Genomic DNA, 11,283 nt, shown 5'->3' on the forward strand with positions numbered 1-11,283 from the left:
TTTCTTCAATATTCTTTCAAAGTGTTAAGTAGCTGCACACGCAGAATAAAGAAAGCGTTGACATCGCAAGGAAGTGAACTCACGCCTTCGTGATGTCATCCTGAGTGGATGTTCTGGAAACTCCCAAGACGGTGTAGTAAACCACAATGTCTTTAATATTCTTTCAAAGTGTTAACTAGCTGCACACGCAGAATAAAGAAAGCGTTGACAGCGCGAGGAAGTGAACTCACGCCTTCTTGATGTCATCCTGAGTGGACGTTCTGGAAACTCCCAAGACGGTGTAGTAAACCACCATGTCTTTAATATTTCAATATCCTTCATATTCTTTCAAAGTGTTAACTAGCTGCACACGCAGAATAAAGTACGCATTGACAGTGCGAGGAAGTGAACTCACGCCTTCTTGATGTCATCCTGAGTTGATGTTCTGGAAACTCCCAAGACGGTGTAGTAATCCACCATTTCTTCAATATTCTTCATACTCTTTCAAAAAGTTAACTAGCTGCACGCGCAGACTAACGAACGCATTGACAGTGCGAGGAATTGAACTCACGACTTCTTGATGTCATCCTGAGTGGACGTTCTGGAAACTCCCAAGACGGTGTAGTAATCCACCATTTCGTCAATAGTCTTCATATTCTTTCAAAGTGTTAACTAGCTGCACGCGCAGAATAAAGTATGCATTGACAGTGTGAGGAAGTGAACTCACACCTTCTTGATGTCATCCTGTGTGGACGTTCTGGAAACTCCCAAGACGGTGTAGCAATCCACCATTTCTTTAATATTCTACATATTCTTTCAAAAAGTTAACTAGCTGCACGCGCGGACAAACGAACGCATTGACAGTGCGAGGAATTGAACTCACACCTTCTTGATGTCATCCTGAGTGGACGTTCTGGAAACTCCCAAGACGGTGTAGTAATCCACCATTTCTTTAATATTCTTTCAAAGTGTTAACTAGCTGCACACGCAGAATAAAGAAAGTGTTGACAGCGCGAGGAAGTGAACTCACGCCTTCTTGATGTCATCCTGAGTGGAAGTTTTGGAAACTCCCAAGACGGTGTAGTAAACCACCATGTCTTTAATACTTCAATATCCTTCATATTCTTTCAAAGTGTTAACAGGCTGCACGCGCAGGATAAAGAACGCATTGACAGTGCGAGGAATTGAACTCACACCTTCTTGATGTCATCCTGAGAGGAACTTTTGGAAACTCCCAAGACGATGTAGTAATCCACCATTTCGTCAATATTCTTCATATTCTTTCAAAGTGTTAACTAGCTGCACGCGCAGAATAAAGAACGCATTGACAGTGCGAGGAAGTGAACTCACACCTTCTTGATGTCATCCTGAGTGGACGTTCTGGAAACTCCCAAGACGGTGTAGTAAACCACCATGTCTTTAATATTTCAATATCCTTCATATTCTTTCAAAATGTTAACTAGCTGCACGCGCAGAATAAAGTACGCATTGACAGTGCGAGGAAGTGAACTCACGCCTTCTTGATGTCATCCTGAGTGGAAGTTTTGGAAACTCCCAAGACGGTGTAGTAATCCACCATTTCGTCAATATTCTACATATTCTTTCAAAGTGTTAACTAGCTGCACGCGCAGAATAACAAACGCATTGACAGTGCGAGGAAGTGAACTCACGCCTTCTTGATGTCATCCTGAGTGGACGTTCTGGAAACTCCCAAGACGGTGTAGTAATCCACCATGTCTCCTGGGAGGGAACCTGGGGCGGGAAGATTTGGAAGGAGGTCAGCAGGACAAAACGTGGTCACAATAACAACCTTGACATGAAATGTCAGATTAGACCACGCATGCATTGTTTACCTTTGTCGGAACAGCATTTACACATGTGACCCAACCACACCACAAACTGGCGACTGAGCGACCATCATTTTTACCCTATTGTCATTTTTTTACAGTGTACAATTTTATGTGTAACATTCTTCGAAATCCATCCATCCATCCATCCATTTTCTACCGCTTGTCCCTCATTTATTGTGTTTGTTGACCAAACAAACATATACAGTATATTGTTAAATAACATTATTGGTAATGTTGTACTACATTGTATACAATTATATTGTTACTAATCTTGTCATATAATATAAGCTTAAATATTATTAACAACATGATTAAGTAACTTTATGACATAATATACAAATATTACATTTATATTATTAGAATATAAAAGTTGAAAGATTATTAAATATCATTATTACATAATATTATGGTAATATCATTACATAATAATTTACATTTAAAATCATTTGAATAATCAAACAAAGTGTTACTGTTCAAAAACAGTGGCCAAAAATATTTAATATGCCTGTTAAATAACGCCTTGTTTTTAATGAATACTTAGGTCTACTACACTACTGTATTTAATGTTGTCATTATGATGGTACTTAATGAATACTTAGGTCTACTACACTACTGTATTTAATGTTGTCATTATGGTGGTACTTAATGAATATTTAAGTCTACTACACTACTGTATTTAATGTTGTCATTATGGTGGTACTTAATGAATACTTAGGTCTACTACACTACTGTATTTAATGTTGTCATTATGGTGGTACTTGATGAATACTTAGGTCTACTACATTACTGTATTTAATGTTGTCATGATGGTGGTACTTAATGAATATCTAGGTCTACTACACTACTGTATTTAATGTTGTCATTATGGTGGCACGTAATGAATACTTAGGTCTACTACACTACTGTATTTAATGTTGTCATTATGGTGGTACTTGATGAATACTTAGGTCTACTACACTACTGTATTTAATGTTGTCATTATGGTGGTACTTAATGAATACTTAGTTCTACTACACTACACATTATGGTAGTACTTAATGATACTTAGGTCTACACCACTACTGTATAATGTTGTCATTACGGTGGTACTTAATGAATACTTACATCTACTACACTACTGTACTTAATGCTGTCATTATAGTGGTACTTAATGAATACTTAGGTCTACTACACTACTGTATTTAATGTTGTCATTATGGTGGTACTTAATGAATACTTAGGTCTACTACACTACACATTATGGTAGTACTTAATGATACTTAGGTCTACTACACTACTGTATAATGTTGTCATTACGGTGGTACTTAATGAATACTTAGGTCTACTACACTACTGTATTTAATGCTGTCATTATAGTGGTACTTAATGAATACTTAGGTCTACTACACTACTGTATTTAATGTTGTCATTATGGTGATACTTAATGAATACTTAGGTCTACTACACTACTGTATTTAATGTTGTCATTATGGTGGTACTTAATGAATACCTAGGTCTACTACACTACTGTATTTAATTTTGTCATTATGGTGGTACTTAATGAATATTTAGTTCTACTACACTACACATTATGGTAGTACTTAATGATACTTAGGTCTGCTACACTACACATGATATTGGTACTTGATGAATACTTAGGTGTACTACACTACACATTATGGTAGTACTTGATGAATACTTATTTGTATTACACTACAAATTATGGTATTACTTAATGAATACTTAGGTCTGTTACACTACACATGATAGTGGTACCTGATGAATACTTAGGTGTAGTACACTACACATTATGGCGGTACTTAATGAATACTTAGGTCTACTACACTACTGTATTTAATTTTGTCATTATGGTGGTACTTAATGAATACTTAGGTCTACTACACTACACATTATGGTAGTACTTAATGATACTTAGGTCTACTACACTACTGTATAATGTTGTCATTACGGTGGTACTTAATGAATACTTAGGTCTACTACACTACTGTATTTAATGCTGTCATTATAGTGGTACTTAATGAATACTTAGGTCTACTACACTACTGTATTTAATGTTGTCATTATGGTGATAATGAATACTTAGGTCTACTACACTACTGTATTTAACGTTGTCATTATGGTGGTACTTAATGAATACCTAGGTCTACTACACTACTGTATTTAATGTTGTCATTATGGTGGTACTTAATGAATACTTAGTTCTACTACACTACACATTATGGTAGTACTTAATGATACTTGGGTCTGCTACACTACACATGATATTGGTACTTGATGAATACTTAGGTGTACTACACTACACATTATGGTAGTACTTGATGAATACTTATTTGTATTACACTACAAATTATGGTATTACTTAATGAATACTTAGGTCTGTTACACTACACATGATAGTGGTACCTGATGAATACTTAGGTGTAGTACACTACACATTATGGCGGTACTTAATGAATACTTAGGTCTACTACACTACTGTATTTAATTTTGTCATTATGGTGGTACTTAATGAATACTTAGGTCTACTACACTACACATTATGGTAGTACTTAATGATACTTAGGTCTGCTACACTACACATGATATTGGTACTTAATGAATACTTAGGTGTACTACACTACACATTATGGTAGTACTTGATGAATACTTATGTGTACTACACTACAAATTATGGTATTACTTAATGAATACTTAGGTCTGCTACACTACACATGATAGTGGTACCTGATGAATACTTAGGTGTAGTACACTACACATTATGGCGGTACTTAATGAATACTTAGGTCTACTACACTACTGTATAATGTTGTCATTATGGTGGTACTTGATGAATACTTAGGTGTACTACACTACACATTATGGTGGTACTTGATGAATACTTAGATCTACTAAACTACACATTATGGTAGTACTTAATGAATACTTGGGTCTGCTACACTACACATGATAGTGGTACTTGATGAATACTTAGGTGTACTACACTACACACTATGGTGGTACTTGATAAATACTTATGTGTACTACACTACACATTATGGTAGTACTTGATGAATACTTAGGTGTACTACACTACACATTATGGTAGTACTTGATGAATACTTATGTGTACTACACTACACATGATAGTGGTATTTGATGAATACTTAGGTGTACTACACTACACATTATGGTAGTACTTGATGAGTACTTAGGTGTACTACACTACACATTATGGTGGTACTTGATACTTATGTGTACTACACTACACATGATAGTGGTATTTGATGAATACTTAGGTGTACTACACTACACATTATGGTAGTACTTGATGAGTACTTAGGTGTACTACACTACACATTATGGTAGTACTTGATGAATACTTAGGTGTACCACACTACACATTATGGTAGTACTTGATGAATACTTAGGTGTACTACACTACACATTATGGTAGTACTTGATAAATACTTATGTGTAGTACACTACATATTATGGTAGTACTTGATGAACATTTAGGTGTACTATACTACACATTATGGTAGTACCTAATGAATACTTAGGTCTGCTCCACTACACATGATAGTGGTACTTGATGAATACTTAGGTGTACTACACTACACGTCATGGTAGTACTTGATGAATACTTAGGTGTACTACACTACACATTATGGTAGTACTTGATGAACACTTATGTGTACTATACTACACATTATGGTAGTACTTGATGAACACTTATGTGTACTATACTACACATTATGGTAGTACTTAATGAATACTGAGGTGTACTACACTACACATTATGGTAGTACTTAATGAATACTGAGGTGTACTACACTACACATTATGGTAGTACTTAATGAATACTGAGGTGTACTACACTACACATGATAGTCCTTTAGAACAGCGACTAGTATTTGACTATTTGAAGTATTTGACTATTTCTGCCGCAGACTGTGGTGTCAAGTCAGTCTCCAAAGTGTCGGTGAGGCCCTGAACGCATCACGGAGACCCTGGGGGCCGCGTGTATTTGCAGACGAGCAATGGCGTCTAGCTCACACAAACACAAACACAAACACAAACATGGCCACCTTGTTGTCTTGCTGGGCCTCAATGACGTCACCGACCTACCGTGTGTCGACACTGTAATGGCGGGGTCTCCTCCCTAAATGTCCCCCGCCGCCCCTCACTACCAACACCGGCCTCTCGGTACTCCCGCCGACCACAACCCGGCGGACACTCGCGGTTCTTCGGGCCTGCTGCGTCTCGATGCTCGGTCCGAGCTGAGCACATGACGTCACAATCAGCTGAGGGAAGAAATAGAGCGCCGAGAACATGCTGGAGTCTGATGACGTCTTTAGACACGCCCCATCTGCCGCCGCGTTCCATGACACTCGTACACTTGGGCTTCACAGCGCCCGCACGGGAGAAAATAAGGTGCCGGAAAGCACAACAGTGCGTAGAAATATTTTAGTCTTTGAAAAATAAAACACATCGACGTGTTTTATGTCATATAAAATAGTAGAACAGTCAAAAGGCTAGGATATAGCGCTTTTTATCGTCATTGGCAAAGTATCCCACTTCTGGCTGGTCGGCAACGCAACATGAGAGTCATAACAACTGCCTGTTGATTATGAGATCAAACTGGAGTTAGTAAATACCACTTAATTAGTGATAGGACTAATAACTATTATATTCACCTCCATTAAAGGCTGAGCTTAGAGAAGCGTAACTCTGGGGTGTCAAAAGTATGGCCATTTGCAGTCCACCGCTATTTTATTTTTTAAAAAGCTATATATAGCTTTTTTAAAAAAATAGGCATATTCCTAAAATACCATTAAAAAATTAAAAAATACATACAAAGGTGTGAAAAAAGAGAAAACAGGTGACATGTAACGAGACTATATATATATATATATATATATATATACATCTATAATTTGATTTTATTTTATATAATTTTATTTATAAAAAATACATATTTATATATATATATACATGTATTTTTATGTATATATTAGTATATAACTGTATATACTAATATATATATATTTATATATATATACATATAGTAATAATTATATATATACTAATATTTATATATATATACACATACAAATATATATATATATATATATATATGTGTGTGTATATATGTATATGTATATATATATATATATATATATGTATACATATATATATATATATATATATATATATATATATATATATATATATATATATATACTGAATGACGTCATAAATTATTGATCTACTCAAGGCTCCAATTATTATATATATATATATTATCAAATATTTGTCTCTGAAATAATATTGTTTGGGGAAAAAAATGCAAATTTTCTTTGACATGAAACGGATAGATCTAAAGTATTAAATGTTGAAAATATAAAAATCCTTATTTTCATGGGTAGGACCCTTTTTGGTCCCCAATAATTTTTGTGTGTTTTATTTTTCAAACTGTCCTTTCTCAAAAGTAAAAACAAAAATCAATTTTATGAATTATTCACCCATTTGAGGCTACAATCACCTCATTCCATTTGGACACTTTTTTTTACATTTTATGTTTTTGCCAAAGTAAAAGTTTTTTTTTACAAGTGTATTAAAAAATAACTTTATATCGAGTTAGACTTGACCTTGATCTAGAGAGGTTAGTGCAGAATTAAAAAAACAAGTTTATGACTTAATTCTAGCATTTTTATGACCGAGACCCTTCTGGGTCCCGGGACTAAACTTAATGAGAGTCCAAAAGTTAGGAATAAAAATACATGTTCTGCTGGTTTTGAAAACAAAAATCAAAATAACTTCCCCAATTTCTTTGATTTTGTTAGTTCCCTGCCCTCAGTAGTAAAAGTTTGGACACCCTGGCTGTAACGAGTCGTCACTCTAAAAATATTTCCTAAAATAACCGAACAGGTGGATGAACAAAAATGTCCCCCTGACGCATGTAAGTGTCATGTCTTGACAGCAGGTGGTGCTGGGACGACGCTGCCCTGCCGGAGCTGTTACTTTTCTCTACCTTTCAGCCGTCAAAACACTGAGACTTCACCATGGACCACTTGTTGCAAAATAGATACACAATGTATGAAAATGCTTGATGCAATTGTGTGCAGTTTGAGTGTGGTGATGAAGAAGTAGTGGGAACACCCGCATTCTTCGGTGATGCTGAAGTGTCGAACAATATTGTTGTATGGTATTATCTTCCACCCAACTCTCTCCTTTGAGTCACACATTAAAAGCGTTACTAAAACGGCCTTCTTTCATCTCCGTAATATCGCTAAAATTTGCTCCATTCTGTCCACTAAAGACGCTGAGATCATTATCCATGCGTTTGTTACGTCTCGTCTCGATTACTGTAACGTATTATTTTCGGGTCTCCCCATGTCTAGCATTAAAAGATTACAGTTGGTACAAAATGCGGCTGCTAGACTTTTGACAAGAACTAGAAAGTTTGATCACATTACGCCTGTACTGTATCCATCCATTTTCTACCGCTTATTCCCTTTCGGGGTCGCGGGGTCGCTGGCGCCTATCTCAGCTACAATCAGGCGGAATATACCTTTATATACATATATACATACATATATACCTATACTGTATATACCTTTATATACATATATACATACATATATACCTATACTGTATATACCTTTATATACATATATACATACATATATACCTATACTGTATATACCTTTATATACATATATACATACATATATACCTATACTGTATATACCTTTATATACATATATACATACATATATACCTATACTGGCTCACCTGCACTGGCTTCCTGTGCACTTAAGATGTGACTTTAAGGTTTTACTACTTACGTATAAAATACTCCATCCTATCTTGCCGATTGTATTGTACCATATGTCCCAGCAAGAAATCTGCGTTCAAAGGACTCCGGCTTATTAGTGATTCCCAAAGCCCAAAAAAAGTCTGTGGGCTATAGAGCGTTTTCATTTCGGGCTCCAGTACTCTGGAATGCCCTCCCGGTAAAAGTTTGAGATGTTACCTCAGTAGAAGCATTTAAGTCTCACCTTAAAACTCATCTGTATACTCTAGCCTTTAAATAGACTCCCTTTTTAGACCAGTTGATCTGCTGTTTCTTTTCTTTTTCTTCTATGTCCCACTCTCCCTTGTGGAGGGGGTCCGGTCCGATCCGGTGGCCATGTACTGCTCGCCTGTGTATCGGCTGGGGACATCTCTGCGCTGCTGATCCGCCTCCGCTTGGGATGGTTTCCTGCTGGCTCCGCTGTGAACGGGACTCTCGCTGCTGTGTTGGATCCGCTTTGGACTGGACTCTCGCGACTGTGTTGGATCCATTATGGATTGAACTCTCACAGTATCATGTTAGACCCGCTCGACATCCATTGCTTTCCTCCTCTCCAAGGTTCTCATAGTCATCATTGTCACCGACGTCCCACTGGGTGTGAGTTTTCCTCGCCCTTGTGTGGGCCTACCGAGGATGTCGTAGTGGTTTGTGCAGCCCTTTGAGACACTAGTGATTTAGGGCTATATAAGTAAACATTGATTGATTGATTGATATGGACATTACCAAAATGTGCACGATCACCTAGCTTGGACATGAAACATGGACTACTGCCACCTGGTGGATTATAGAGGAAATGACATGTGCCAAGTCCACTTGCAGAAGGTTCAATGTGTACAAAAGCAGAATTTCCAACAGCGTATGAAGATTATTATTTCCCATTTGATTAGCAAAACCCATTTCTGCATTCCAACTTAATGATGACACATGCAATACACGTGTTTGATATCTTTTATTAATACTGAAGCGACATCGCACCACCACAGCTTGTAGGGAATGGTTGACGTCACTGATAACTTGTGGAATGTGCCTTGGCAAAGCCTTTGAAGCATCTCAATACTCCTCTCCTTCTTCTTCGTCCTCCCCAATGCTGTCAGTGCCCACCTCTTCATAATCCTTCTCCAGGGCGGCCATGTCTTCCCTGGCCTCGGAGAACTCTCCCTCCTCCATCCCCTCGCCCACATACCAATGCACAAAGGCCCTCTTGGCGTACATCAGGTCAAACTTGTGGTCCAAGCGAGCCCAGGCCTCAGCGATGGCTGTGGTGTTGCTCAGCATGCACACCGCTCTCTGCACTTTGGCCAGATCTCCTCCAGGAACCACGGTTGGAGGCTGGTAGTTGATGCCCACCTTGAAGCCCGTGGGACACCAGTCCACAAACTGGATGGAGCGTTTGGTCTTGATGGCGGCGATGGCGGAGTTGACGTCTTTGGGCACCACATCCCCACGGTACAGCAGACAGCAGGCCATGTATTTGCCATGACGGGGGTCACACTTCACCATCTGATTGGCTGGCTCAAAGCAGGCGTTGGTGATGTCTGCCACAGAGAGTTGCTCGTGGTAGGCCTTCTCGGCGGAGATGACCGGGGCATATGTCGCCAGAGGGAAGTGGATACGAGGGTAGGGCACCAGGTTGGTCTGGAACTCTGTCAGGTCAACGTTCAGGGCTCCGTCAAAGCGAAGAGAGGCTGTGATAGACGACACAATCTGGCCGATGAGCCTGTTCAGGTTAGTGTAGGACGGACGTTCAATATCGAGGTTCCTGCGACAGATGTCGTAGATGGCTTCGTTGTCAACCATGAAGGCACAGTCGGAGTGCTCCAGGGTGGTGTGAGTGGTGAGAATGGAGTTGTAAGGCTCTACGACTGCTGTGGAAACCTGGGGTGCTGGGTAGACGGCAAATTCAAGCTTGGATTTCTTCCCATAATCAACAGACAGCCTTTCCATGAGGAGGGAGGTAAAACCAGAGCCAGTGCCTCCACCAAAGGAATGGAAGATGAGGAAACCTTGCAAACCGGTGCACTGATCAGCCTGAAGGAAGAAATTTGCAGTTCTTTTTTTTTATTCAATGACTTTCACAGAGAGATGTTCTCAACCAAAGAAGCTTACCAGTTTGCGAGTCCTGTCCAAAACCAGATCGATGATCTCCTTCCCGATGGTGTAGTGACCACGGGCGTAGTTGTTGGCAGCATCTTCTTTCCCTGTGATCAACTGCTCTGGGTGGAAGAGCTGACGGTAGGTACCTGTACGCACCTCATCTGTGGAAAACCATTCAAGTTTGAGACATTTTCACCCACCAACCACTAAATTTGAGTAAAAGCATCAAGTTAAGGGCATAGATTCAGGATTGACAGGTCACTAACCAATGACAGTAGGTTCCAGATCAACAAAGATGGCTCTAGGAACATGCTTCCCGGCTCCTGTCTCACTGAAGAAAGTATTGAATGAGTCATCTCCTCCTCCAATGGTTTTATCAGAGGGCATCTGTCCGTCTGGCTGGATGCCATGCTCCAGGCAGTACAGCTCCCAGCATGCATTGCCCATCTGGGCTCCGGCTTGGCCCACGTGCATTGAGATACATTCACGCTGGATGGAAGAGAGCATCGTTATTGGTAAAAC

At 38.9% G+C, this 11,283-nt stretch overlaps 2 protein-coding genes across 3 annotated transcripts in view; both read right to left on the bottom strand.

The window, feature by feature from the left end:
- The window catches only part of dnajb2 (DnaJ heat shock protein family (Hsp40) member B2), a 32,218-nt gene extending 26,090 nt beyond the window's left edge, over positions 1-6,128 (bottom strand). Inside the window, exons 1-2 of one of the 2 annotated variants that reach the window (XM_061879987.1) lie at positions 5,937-6,128; positions 1,650-1,731 (exon numbers count right to left, since the gene is read on the bottom strand). In XM_061879987.1, the coding sequence (XP_061735971.1) occupies positions 1,650-1,714 (65 nt within the window). In that variant the 5' untranslated portion in view covers positions 1,715-1,731; positions 5,937-6,128. Of the gene's footprint in view, positions 1-230; positions 311-1,649; positions 1,732-5,936 lie in introns of those variants that run through there. The other variant, XM_061879989.1, reaches the window with a different exon arrangement.
- Positions 6,129-9,601: 3,473 nt separating this feature from the next.
- On the bottom strand, positions 9,602-11,283 carry LOC133538391 (tubulin alpha chain). Its single transcript, XM_061879990.1, has 3 exons — positions 11,028-11,283; positions 10,774-10,922; positions 9,602-10,695 (listed from the first exon to the last, which is right to left on the bottom strand). Exons 1-3 carry the CDS (start codon positions 11,266-11,268, stop codon positions 9,718-9,720), a joined length of 1,368 nt encoding a protein of 455 aa, XP_061735974.1. The 5' UTR covers positions 11,269-11,283; the 3' UTR covers positions 9,602-9,717.

This window comes from Nerophis ophidion, linkage group LG19 (genome assembly GCF_033978795.1).
Source record: "Nerophis ophidion isolate RoL-2023_Sa linkage group LG19, RoL_Noph_v1.0, whole genome shotgun sequence".
Taxonomy (NCBI): Eukaryota; Metazoa; Chordata; class Actinopteri; order Syngnathiformes; family Syngnathidae; genus Nerophis; species Nerophis ophidion.